Genomic DNA, 13,857 nt, shown 5'->3' on the forward strand with positions numbered 1-13,857 from the left:
GGTTTAATGTGTGTGGTTTGTCATGTCAGCCATTCATACCATCACTTGGCACTTTTAAGTAGGTTTAATGTGTGTGTGGTTTGTCATGTCAGCCATTCATACCATCTCTTAGCCCTTTTAAGTAGGTTTAATGTGTGTGTGGTTTGTCATGTCAGCCATTCATACCATCTCTTGGCCCTTTTAAGGAGGATTTATGTGTGTTTGGTTTGTCATGTCAGCCATTCATACCATCTCTTGGCCCTGTTAAGTAGGTTTAATGTGTGTGTGGTTTGTCATGTCAGCCATTCATACCATCTCTTGGCCCTTTTAAGTAGGTTTAATGTGTGTGTGGCTTGTCATGTCAGCCATTCATACCATCTCTTGGCCCTGTTAAGTAGGTTTAATGTGTGTGTGTTTGTCATGTCAGCCATTCATACCATGTCTTGGCCCTTTTAAGTAGGTTTAATGCGTGTGTGGTTTGTCATGTCAGCCATTCATACCATCTCTTGGCCCTTTTAAGTAGGTTTAATGTGTGTGGTTTGTCATGTCAGCCATTCATACCATGTCTTGGCCCTGTTAAGTAGGTTCAATGTGTGTGTGGTTTGTCATGTCAGCCATTCATACCATGTCTTGGCCCTTTTAAGTAGGTTTAATGTGTGTGGTTTGTCCTGTCAGCCATTCATACCATGTCTTGGCCCTTTTAAGTAGGTTTAATGTGTGTGTGGTTTGTCATGTCAGCCATTCATACCATGTCTTGGCCCTGTTAAGTAGGTTTAATGTGTGTGTGTTTGTTATGTCAGCCATTCATACCATGTCTTGGCCCTTTTAAGTAGGTTTAATGTGTGTGTGGTTTGTCATGTCAGCCATTCATGCAACATTCTGACCCTTTTTAAGTACGTTTAATGTGTGTGTGGTTTGTCATGTCAGCCATTCATACCATCTCTTGGCCCTTTTAAGTAGGTTTAATGTGTGTGTGCTTTGTCATGTCAGCCATTCATACCATCTCTTGGCCCTTTCAAGTAGGTTTAATGTGTGTGTGTTTGTCATGTCAGCCATTCATACCATGTCTTGGCCCTGTTAAGTAGGTTTAATGTGTGTGTGGTTTGTCATGTCAGCCATTCATACCATCTCTTGGCCCTTTTAAGTAGGTTTAATGTGTGTGGTTTGTCATGTCAGCCATTCATACCATGTCTTGGCCCTTTTAAGTAGGTTTAATGTGTGTGTGGTTTGTCATGTCAGCCATTCATACCATGTCTTGGCCCTGTTAAGTAGGTTTAATGTGTGTGTGGTTTGTCATGTCAGCCATTCATACCATCTCTTGGTCCTTTTAAGTAGGTTTAATGTGTGTGTGGTTTGTCATGTCAGCCATTCATACCATCTCTTGGCCCTTTTAAGTAGGTTTAATGTGTGTGGTTCGTCATGTTAGCCATTCATACCATCTCTTGACCCTTTTAAGTAGGTTTAATGTGTGTGTGGTTTGTCATGTCAGCCATTCATACCATCTCTTGGCCCTTTTAAGTAGGTTTAATGTGTGTGGTTTGTCATGTCAGCCATTCATACCATCACTTGGCACTTTTAAGTAGGTTTAATGTGTGTGTGGTTTGTCATGTCAGCCATTCATACCATCTCTTAGCCCTTTTAAGTAGGTTTAATGTGTGTGTGGTTTGTCATGTCAGCCATTCATACCATCTCTTGGCCCTTTTAAGGAGGATTTATGTGTGTTTGGTTTGTCATGTCAGCCATTCATACCATCTCTTGGCCCTGTTAAGTAGGTTTAATGTGTGTGTGGTTTGTCATGTCAGCCATTCATACCATCTCTTGGCCCTTTTAAGTAGGTTTAATGTGTGTGTGGCTTGTCATGTCAGCCATTCATACCATCTCTTGGCCCTGTTAAGTAGGTTTAATGTGTGTGTGTTTGTCATGTCAGCCATTCATACCATGTCTTGGCCCTTTTAAGTAGGTTTAATGTGTGTGTGGTTTGTCATGTCAGCCATTCATACCATCTCTTGGCCCTTTTAAGTAGGTTTAATGTGTGTGGTTTGTCATGTCAGCCATTCATACCATGTCTTGGCCCTGTTAAGTAGGTTCAATGTGTGTGTGGTTTGTCATGTCAGCCATTCATACCATGTCTTGGCCCTTTTAAGTAGGTTTAATGTGTGTGGTTTGTCCTGTCAGCCATTCATACCATGTCTTGGCCCTTTTAAGTAGGTTTAATGTGTGTGTGGTTTGTCATGTCAGCCATTCATACCATGTCTTGGCCCTGTTAAGTAGGTTTAATGTGTGTGTGGTTTGTCATGTCAGCCATTCATACCATCTCTTGGCCCGTTTAAGGAGGATTTATGTGTGTGTGGTTTGTCATGTCAGCCATTCATACCATGTCTTGGCATTTTCAGATAGGTTTTATATGTGCATCTTTTCATTGTTAGCCTTTCACAAGTATCAGGATTGCTACTACTGTTTGAATAAATGTTTCTTAACTTTAAAAATCACCTTTGTTGTAGGTATACAGTACATAATTTACATACCAAATATATTAGAATACGGCTGAATTGAAAAATGTTTGCTTGAACACCCAGGATTTCTCAAAATGCTTTCAAGACACAACAGAAAGTTTATATTAAAGATCTCTTGATTTTCCTGGCTCCTTGGGTGTTGGAGGAAAAAAGTAATGATCTGCTTTATGTCTATATACATCTTTTATCACTATTGCCTTATGTCCATACACATCTTTTATCACGATTGCTTTATGTCCATACATATCTTTTATCTCTATTGCTTTATGTCCATACACATCTTTTATCACAATTGCTTTATGTCCATACACATCTTTTATCACTATTGCTTTATGTCCATACACATCTTGTATCACTATTGCTTTATGTCCATACACATCTTGTATCACTATTGCTTTATGTCCATACATATCTTTTATCTCTATTGCTTTATGTCCATACACATCTTTTATCACAATTGCTTTATGTCCATACACATCTTTTATCACTATTGCTTTATGTCCATACACATCTTTTATCTCTATTGCTTTATGTCCATACACATCTTTTATCACTATTGCTTTATGTCCATACACATCTTTTATCACTATTGCTTTATGTCCATACACATCTTGTATCACCATTGCTTTATGTCCATACACATCTTTTATCACTATTGCTTTATGTCCATACACATCTTTTATCACTATTGCTTTATGTCCATACACATCTTTTATCACTATTGCTTTATGTCCATACACATCTTGTATCACCATTGCTTTATGTCCATACACATCTTTTATCACAATTGCTTTATGTCCATATGCATCTTTTATCACTATTGCTTTATGTCCATACACATCTTTTATCACTATTGCTTTATGTCCATACACATCTTTTATCACCATTGCTTTATGTCCATACACATCTTTTATCACTATTGCTTTATGTCCATACACATCTTGTATCACTATTGCTTTATGTCCATACACATCTTTTATCACCATTGCTTTATGTCCATACACATCTTTTATCACCATTGCTTTATGTCCATACACATCTTTTATCACAATTGCTTTATGTCCATATGCATCTTTTATCACTATTGCTTTATGTCCATACACATCTTTTATCACAACTGCTTTATGTCCGTACACATCTTTTATCACTATTGCTAACTTGATAACAATATAATCTCCAAAATTACCATAAACAATGTCAATAATCTTCAAGATTGCAGAATTGTGGAAAAATACAATGCATAATCTTTTTGTGCTGAAATATTTTACCTTCAGGTGTGAGGTCTTTTTTAAGGTCCATCTTTCTCTTGATAATGTGGAAATACAGGAAGCCAACTTCTGACACCAAGTTCTGGTTTTCCTTAAAGTTCTTCTCCTTACGCTGCAAAAATGTTCAGGACTTATCAAACTGTTCATGACTTATCAAACTGTTGTCAAGACTTATCAACTTGTTCAGGACTTACCAAAAAGTTCAGGACTTATGAAAATGTTCAGGATTTATCGAAAATGTTCAGGACTTATCAAACTGTTCTGAAATTATCAAACTGTTGTCAAGATGTATCAACTTGTTCAGGACTTACCAAAAACTTCAGGACTTATCAAATATTTATGACTTATAAAAATGTTCGGGATTTACCAAAAATATTCAGGACTTATCATATTGTTCAAGACTTATCAAAAATGACCATGAATATTAGTATTACCTTTAAGTCACTGTATGCCTCCACCATCACTGTGACCAATATATCTGTATCAATGCACTCCATCAATTCCTGAAAGGGAGATTGCTCATAATGATCACATGCTAATGGATAAAACAACCTTGCAATAAACACAAGATAGTCCTGCTTAAGCTTTATCTAGATTTAGTAAATTTATTCCATTGATATTTTGTTTATGATATGATTTCAGCCAATGACCGCATACATTATTGTATCCTTATTATGTTTCTTGTTTTAAAATACAATTAAGCCTGGATAAATATAATCTTCCATAAACAAAGATAAAGTTACAGGAAGTGACTGTTCATGATCTTCTAATTGCTGATGACTGTTCCCTGCATGCTAAATCTGAGACTGACATGCAACAGGGTATGGTCCATTTCTCTTCAGCTTGTGACAATTTTTGTCTCACAATCAGTATCAACAAGACTGAGGTGATGCACCAGCCTGCACCAGGAAAACCCTACAGAGCCTGTTATCAAGTAGACCTTCCTGGCGGTGGACAAGATCAACTATCTCAGCAGTTCAAAGTCATATGCACTCCATTTGATGATGATGCAACTGATGCCAGAATTACTAAAGCATCTGTGGCTTTTGGCAGATCATGCACAAATGTGTTGGGGGTAAAGAGGCATCAGTCTGCAAAAAAAAAACTGAAGCCACTGTGTTGCAGACCATGCTGTATGTATGCAATTCTTGGATGGCACAGAGATACCATGGGAAGAAACTGAAACATTTTGACATGGACTGCCTGAAGAAACTGATTAGATACTAAAGATCTCACAAAGGCAAACAGTTCAAGCATCTGCACATATGAGATGGGCAGGCCATGTAACCAGGATGTCAGAAATATGTCATGATTGTGTGTGGTGTCCCAGAGTGTGATTACATAATCTAGTAACTTTTCACAGACTATACTCTGACTTTAGTCATTATCTACTACACTTCAATAGTCATCATTGATTATTCTATGACAGTCATCATAGACAACAATATGACAGTCATCATAGACTATACTATGACAATCATCACAGACTACACTATGACAGTCATCATAGATTATAATATGACAGTCATCATAGACTATACTATGACAATCATCATGGACTATACCATGACAGTCATTACAGACTACACCATGACAGTCATCACAAACTATAATGTGACAATCATCACAGACTACACTCTGACAGTCATGATACAATACCATGACAGTCATCATAGACAATACCATAACAATTGTCATAGACTATGATATGACAGTCATCATAGATTATACTATGAATTATCATAAGACCATACAATGACAGTCATCACAGACAATACCATGACAATCATCATAGACTATAATTTGACAGTCGTCATAGACTATATTATGACAATCATCATAGACTATATCATGACAGTCATCATAGACTATACTATCACAGTCATCACAGACTCTACTATGACAGTCACAATAGAAAATACCATAACAGTCATGATAGACAATACCATGACAATCATCATAGACTATACTATGACAGTCATCATAGATTATACCATGACATTCATCATAGACTATATAATGACAGTCATCACAGACAATATCATGACACTCATCATAGCCTATACTTTGACAGTCATCACAGACTATGCTATGACAGTCATCATTGACAAAGAGAATGAGCAGTGTAAATCTACTAACTGAAACATGTCCACTACTGATCAAGTAGCCCCAATTATCGCAGATTTCCGATGTGCATAATCCAATGGTTGAGCTTTTCCAGAAATTGATATTCCACCTAAGGCATCGTTGCCTCCCAATTAGATGACTATGGATGAAATGTTCCTCAAGTTAAAGTGCTTGATGTGGTCAGTGATAGTCTCAAAGTATGTTCCAGAGATAGCATGACAGTCATCATAGACAATATATTGACAATCATCCCAGTACTTGATGTGGTCAGTGACAGTCTCAAAGTATGTTCCAGAGATAACATGACAGTCATCATAGACAACACCATAACAATCATCATATACTATAATCTGGCAGTCATCACAAACTATATATTGACAATCATCCCAGTCCTTGATGTGGTCAGTGACAGTCTCAAAGTATGTTCCAGAGATAACATGACAGTCATCATAGACAACACCATAACAATCATCATATACTATAATCTGGCAGTCATCACAAACTATATATTGACAATCATCCCAGTCCTTGATGTGATCAGTGACAGTCTCAAAGTATGTTCCAGATATAGCATGACAGTCATCATAGACAATATATTGACAATCATCCCAGTACTTGATGTGGTCAGTGATAGTCTCAAAGTATGTTCCAGAGATAGCATGACAGTCATCATAGACAATACCATAACAATCATCATATACTATAATCTGGCAGTCATCATAGACAATATATTGACAATCATCCCAGTCCTTGATGTGGTCAGTGACAGTCTCAAAGTATGTTCCAGAGATAGCATACAAATAAACATAAAGAGATAAAATAATGAATTCAGGTTATAATTGCAGATTTTGTCTCTTGGTTGAATGTTAGAATTAGGCTGAATAATTATTTTTTCCAAACAAATACTTATCAATGTATAAAATTCCATTCAATAAAAGCTGTGAAGTTATTTTGTTCATATCAGTCCCTAATGTAATAGTCTGCATTTTCTCAGATATAACAAGTCAATTTTCAACATTGGTAAGTCAACAAAAGAACTGATTATGCAGTAGATCTGCTTTCTGATGCAGTACTGCTTAGTTACATGATTACTAAACCTCATGGGTTACATGAGCAAAAAAAAGTCAAATTACAGTTAGCCACTTTGCAACAAAGGTATTCATTTCACATTATTGCTAAAGTTGTAATTCTAATTTCAAGAAAAACATTAGCATGAGATTTTGGGTCATGTGACCAAGCAATGCAATAAATGGCTTAGTCCTAGGTCTAGTTTATCTCATGCTTCACTTTATTAAAGAGCCAAAATATTTTTAACTCTTATAAATAAGCCTCTACTTGTTACCTGCTTAACTCTTTCAGACAGATACCATTTGATACATGGCCAAATAATTTGGCTTTTGCCTAACACTTTTACACAGATACAATTTGATACATGGCCAAATAATTTGGCTTTTGCCTATCACTTTTACACAGATACAATTTGATACATGGCCAAATAATTTGGCTTTTGCCTATCACTTTTACACAGATACAATTTGAGACATGGCCAAATAATTTTGTGATTTGTCACTTTCAGATATTTGTATACATGGTCAAATAATTGTTTAGCCCTCTGATAATCCCTGCACATGGTATAGGCAAATTTTCAGTTTCTGACTGGAATGCACTCTTATTTCCTGTCTCAACATAACTGTCCGAATGTCTAACACAGGGCAGGAAATCCAACTAACCTATGTTTATATTAAAATGTACACAACCAATACATATATTTCAATATCAGCCTGATTAACATTTATCACAAGCAGAATCATTACAAGTGATTACACGTTTAGAGTGACTAGAGTGATTACATATTTAGAGTGATTACATGTTTAGAGTGATTACATATTTAGAGTGACTACATGACTAGAGTGACTATATGTTTAGAGTGATTACATGACTAGAGTGATTACAAGTTTAGAGTTGTACCTTAGGTAATTCTGCATTTGCATCACCCTCCTTTACTTTTGGATTCTCCTCTGTTAAGGACTTAAGTAGGGTCCCAATGGACCATTTAAGCCTGTAGATCTGGTAAAAAAAAACAGACATGGTATTATCTGTATTAGCAGTGGAACAGCTGAACATCTCTCTCTCTCTCTCTCTCTCTCTCTCTCTCTCTTTATATATATGAGCCTATGGGTGAGGTCATCCTCATTAATTTAATTTCTGCTGTCCAAATTTCATTTGATCATGTAAAGTGGTTATTGCTAGAGGTTTGCTAAGACTTTTCTTAATTAAATGTTATGTCTAAAAATATGTAAACATAATTAAAATCATAAATCCAACATTTTGCATTTATGAAACAACTGCGTGTTGCTAAGCTGTGTCAACATGGTCAATGTAAAACTGTACGTGTTCAAAAAGTTTAAAAATGCATAAAACAAAAATGAAAATGTGTTGGAGTGAAAGAAGCATATCTTGTGAATGTCAGATTTTAATAGGTTCTAATAGGTTCTATTCTGTGGCTATATGATATAGTTTTGGGACAGACACACAAAGGTATGGACTGGACAAAGCAAATCAATATACCCATACTGTTATCATAGTGTAGCATATAATGAGTTAGAAAAAGTGGAAATGATTTATATCTTGTAGAAATTTGTGTAATTAGCAACAAAAATGTACATACATCTCTGGTGGAGCAGTTCTTGTAGGCACCTACTCGTAGGATGTGGGTTATATAGTCACAGATCTTATTATCAAACACTGTGGCCTGGTTTACTACGTTGCCCTGAATAGAAAATATATTGACTTTATTTTCGTTGTTGATAAGTTATTTTTTAACACCCTAATAAAAGCTCCATAAACATTGTGTAGATTGTTACATTTTCCTTTAAGATATGAATACAACCAATTATTTAACATTAATCATAAATATTATAAACAGATTAAATTATTTTCTGCTCTCCTCCCACAAGCCTTCCATGATGTGGTCACCAAAAATGTACATTTGCTTGACTGAAAAGACCTCTCAGGAATCCAAATCAAATTTATTTTATCCTTTCTATTTTTTAACAGCCGAGTAATTAAGCCATTTAAATTATTCTTGAAAAACTTCAGCATGCCATAATATTGTAAAATATAATATCTTCTTGTATATTTTTGAGTTATCATATTTACAACATACCTGAAAGTGCAGTTCAAAATTAGTGTCAATACCTAAATTGATAACATAATTGATATCATGGTTCAAAGACCAGCAAAGTTGTCTCAGATGTCATCAACATAATAGGTCCATATGTTAAGTTTGCTGTCAACATAATAGGACCATATGTTAAGTTTGCTTAGCTCTATAATTAATAAATCTGGGAAGAAAAATAATTAGTCAAGGCATTCTGCAGATATCAATTACAGTCATAATTGTCTGTATTATCATATTATTTTATGTATATTTATGTTATTTATATTTAATTTGCTTACTTTTTTTAGTTATTTTTTTACTTTATTTAATTATATGTTGTGGGTACTGAAACACTGTATCTAGTGGCTGACCTTGTGCAAAATCATTGACAGTTTTGGTAAACAACTTTTGTTTTCTCAGAGTGAAGATCATTATTGAAAGCTGTGTCAAGGACGTTGTACTTTTTTATAGCTAGACTACATGATGATTGTCTTATGCTTTATTATAATTTTAGTGATGGACCTTCTAATTATAACTAAGACTTTTCGATTCCTTCCATAATAATGTACCAATGACCCTCATCCGGTATTTTGTTTTGCATCTTAGTTTATCATATAACTCTTGTTTTTCTGAAAGTCTGCATTCATGCTTTAAGATCCAGCAGAATCAATTTACAATATGTTTGTGTCCAGTAGTTCATTTGGGCTGAACTATGTTTCTTCAAATTAATCAAGTGATTTTCTCTGGAGAAACAAACATGCTCTGATGACATTCTTGGAAATAGAGACTTGGACTTATAATCAAATACAAATAAAAGGAAATATTCTGATATTATTATGATCCAACAAAAGTTTGTTGGTACATCAGCACTATACAGGTCTTCATAGACACATCAACACTTTCAGTGTTGGATTTAATGTGGATTTATTCTAAAGTTTATTCAGAACTTTAAATTATTAGGATGCGCATTTGTAATTTTAGTATAATTTTGTGATTTATTTCTTCTCACAGTATGTTCTTTTTTTATTTTCACCTTGTATTCTAGCAAAAGAAATTATTTATTTTAATTTTAAAAAATTTTTTTTTTTCACTCTTCTTTGTAACTTATTTTAAGAGCACTGACTCATAACAATTAATAGATATAAAGTGCATCCATATCACAATGGGTTATCACTATTCAATATAACTATATGTTCAAGGGTATCAACTATTCAATACAACTATAAAAGGGTAGTCACTACTCAATATGACTGTGTTAAAGGGTAGTCACTATTCAATATCACTTTCTGTTAAAGGGTAGTCACTACTCAGTATCACTGCCTGCTAAAGGGTAGTCACTACTCAATACAAATGTCTGTTAAAGGGTACTCACTACTCAATACAAATGTCTGTTAATGGGTACTCACTACTCAATACAAAGGTATGCTAAAGGGTAGTCACTATTCAATACAAATGTCTGTTCAAGGGTAGTCACTACTCAGTACAACTGTCGGTTAAAGGACAGTCACTACTCAATATCACTATCTGTTAAAGGGTAGTCACTACTATATAAAACTGTCTGTTAAAGGGTAGTCACTACTCAAAACAAATGTATGTTAAAGGGTAGTCATTACTCAATAAAACTGTCTGTTAAAGGGTAGTCACTACTCAATACAAATGTCTGTTAAAGGGTAGTCACTATTTAATACAACTGTCGGTTAAAGGGTAGCCACTATTCAATATCAATATATGTTCAAGTGTAGTCACTTCTCAATATCATTATCTGTTCAAGTGTAGTCACTACTGAATATCACTATCTGTTCAAGTGAAGTCACTACTCAATATCACTATCTGTTCAAGTTTAGTCACTACTCAATATCACTATCTGTTCAAGTGTAGTCACTACTTAATATCACTATCTGTTCAAGTGTAGTCACATAAATATTATTCGACAAGAGCATCAACATGGATTATCATAGGAAATGGCTTTGAATATAGAAATATATTGACAGACTAAAAATAACTGAAATGTGTACACGTTTCATTCCTTCTTTGTTTATAATTCATTGCATTGTGTTTTGTATTAACACTCTCCATTTTCTCAAACAATGTATTCATTGTTTCATTTGGGTCCATAATGCATTCTAATTCCTTTCATTCCATACCATGCCTTTCATTTCACTGCAAAAGGTCGGGACCAAACATGTAATTTTCAGAGTATTTGAGTAATCCATTGTGTGGGGTGGGAAGCTGTAATATTCTGTAAAACACAACTTTTGAAAGTCTGACAAATATCCAGGCTAGAAAGAAAGTCCCATCCTCATCCCAGAAAATTAAGTTCACTTACCAGTCTTAGCACTTGGATGTACCCCATCTTTATATTAAAGGTGAAGGTCAGCAAAGATTTACCAATGCTCACTACGCAGTGTTAAAGATTCACCAATGCTCACTACGCAGTGTTAAAGATTCATCAATGTTCACTATCCAGTGTTAAAGATTTACCAATGCTCACTATGCAGTGTTAAAGATTTATCAATGTTCACTACTCAGTGTTAAAGATTTATCAATGTTCACTACTCAGTGTTAAAGATTTACCAATGCTCACTACTCAGTGTTAAAGATTTATCAATGTTCACTACTCAGTGTTAAAGATTTACCAATGCTCACTACTCAGTGTTAAAGATTTATCAATGTTCACTACTCAGTGTTAAAGATTTACCAATGCTCACTACTCAGTGTTAAAGATTTATCAATGTTCACTACTCAGTGTTAAAGATTTACCAATGTTCACTAAGCAGTGTTAAAGATTCATCAATGTTCACTATCCAGTGTTAAAGATTTATCAATGTTCACTACTCAGTGTTAAAGATTTACCAATGCTCACTACTCAGTGTTAAAGATTTATCAATGTTCACTACTCAGTGTTAAAGATTTACCAATGCTCACTACTCAGTGTTAAAGATTTACCAATGTTCACTAAGCGGTGTTAAAGATTCATCAATGTTCACTATCCAGTGTTAAAGATTTATCAATGTTCACTACTCAGTGTTAAAGATTTACCAATGCTCACTACTCAGTGTTAAAGATTTATCAATGTTCACTAAGCAGTGTTAAAGATTTATCAATGTTCACTACTCAGTGTTAAAGATTTACCAATGCTCACTACTCAGTGTTAAAGATTTATCAATGTTCACTACTCAGTGTTAAAGATTTATCAATGTTCACTACTCAGTGTTAAAGATTTACCAATGCTCACTACTCAGTGTTAAAGATTTATCAACGTTCACTAATCAGTGTTAAAGACTCATCAGTGTTCACTACTCAGTGTTAAAGATTTATCAATGCTCACTACTCAGTGTTAAAGATTTACCAATGCTTACTACTCAGTGTTAAAGATTTACCAATGCTCATTACTCAGTGTTAAAGATTTACCAATGCTCACTACTCAGTGTTAAAGATTCAACAGTGTTCACTACTCAGTGTTAAAGATTTACTAATGCTCACTACTCAGTGTTAAAGATTTATCAATGTTCACTACTCAGTGTTAAAGATTTATCAATGTTCACTACACAGTGTTAAAGATTTATCAATGCTCACTACTCAGTGTTAAAGATTTATCAATGTTCACTATGCAGTGTTAAAGATTTATCAATGTTCACTACGCAGTGTTAAAGATTTATCAATGTTCACTATCCAGTGTTAAAGATTTACCAATGCTCACTACTCAGTGTTAAAGATTTATCAATGTTCACTACTCAGTGTTAAAGATTTATCAATGCTCACTATTCAGTGTTAAAGATTTATCAATGCTCACTACTCAGTGTTAAAGATTTATCAATGTTCACTACTCAGTGTTAAAGATTTACCAAAGTTCACTACGCAGTGTTAAAGATTTATCAATGTTCACTATGCAGTGTTAAAGATTTATCAATGTTCACTATCTAGTGTTAAAGATTTATCAATGTTCACTATCCAGTGTTAAAGATTTATCAATGCTCACTACTCAGTGTTAAAGATTTATCAATGTTCACTACTCAGTGTTAAAGATTTATCAATGTTCACTACTCAGTGTTAAAGATTTACCAATGTTCACTATGCAGTGTTAAAGATTTATCAATGTTCACTATGCAGTGTTAAAGATTTATCAATGCTTACTACTCAGTGTTAAAGATTTATCAATGTTCACTACGCAGTGTTAAAGATTTATCAATGTTCACTACGCAGTGTTAAAGATTTATCAATGTTCACTATCCAGTGTTAAAGATTTACCAATGCTCACTACTCAGTGTTAAAGATTTATCAATGTTCACTACTCAGTGTTAAAGATTTATCAATGCTCACTACTCAGTGTTAAAGATTTATCAATGCTCACTACTCAGTGTTAAAGATTTATCAATGTTCACTACTCAGTGTTAAAGATTTACCAATGTTCACTATGCAGTGTTAAAGATTTATCAATGTTCACTATGCAGTGTTAAAGATTTATCAATGTTCACTATGCAGTGTTAAAGATTTATCAATGTTCACTATGCAGTGTTAAAGATTTATCAATGTTCACTACGCAGTGTTAAAGATTTATCAATGTTCACTATGCAGTGTTAAAGATTTACCAATGTTCACTATCCAGTGTTAAAGATTTATCAATGTTCACTACTCAGTGTTAAAGATTTATCAATGTTCACTATGCAGTGTTAAAGATTTATCAATGTTCACTACGCAGTGTTAAAGATTTATCAATGTTCACTATGCAGTGTTAAAGATTTACCAATGTTCACTATGCAGTGTTAAAGATTTATCAATGTTCACTACTCAGTGTTAAAGATTTATCAAT

General features: G+C 34.3%; 1 protein-coding gene across 1 annotated transcript in view; it reads right to left on the reverse strand.

Annotated features, from left to right (window-relative positions):
* Nucleotides 1–13,857, reverse strand: part of LOC149800497 (inositol 1,4,5-trisphosphate-gated calcium channel ITPR3-like) — a 297,708-nt gene that overhangs the window by 54,959 nt on the left and 228,892 nt on the right. The window contains exons 52-55 of the mRNA XM_089958443.1: nt 8,556–8,657; nt 7,856–7,954; nt 4,195–4,263; nt 3,761–3,872 (exon numbers count right to left, since the gene is read on the reverse strand). Of these exons, the coding sequence (XP_089814569.1) occupies nt 3,761–3,872; nt 4,195–4,263; nt 7,856–7,954; nt 8,556–8,657 (382 nt within the window). The remainder of the gene's footprint in view (nt 1–3,760; nt 3,873–4,194; nt 4,264–7,855; nt 7,955–8,555; nt 8,658–13,857) is intronic.

The sequence above is a fragment of the Sinohyriopsis cumingii genome, chromosome 5, assembly GCF_028554795.1.
Source record: "Sinohyriopsis cumingii isolate HCF-2022 chromosome 5, ASM2855479v2, whole genome shotgun sequence".
In the NCBI taxonomy this organism is placed as follows: Eukaryota; Metazoa; Mollusca; class Bivalvia; order Unionida; family Unionidae; genus Sinohyriopsis; species Sinohyriopsis cumingii.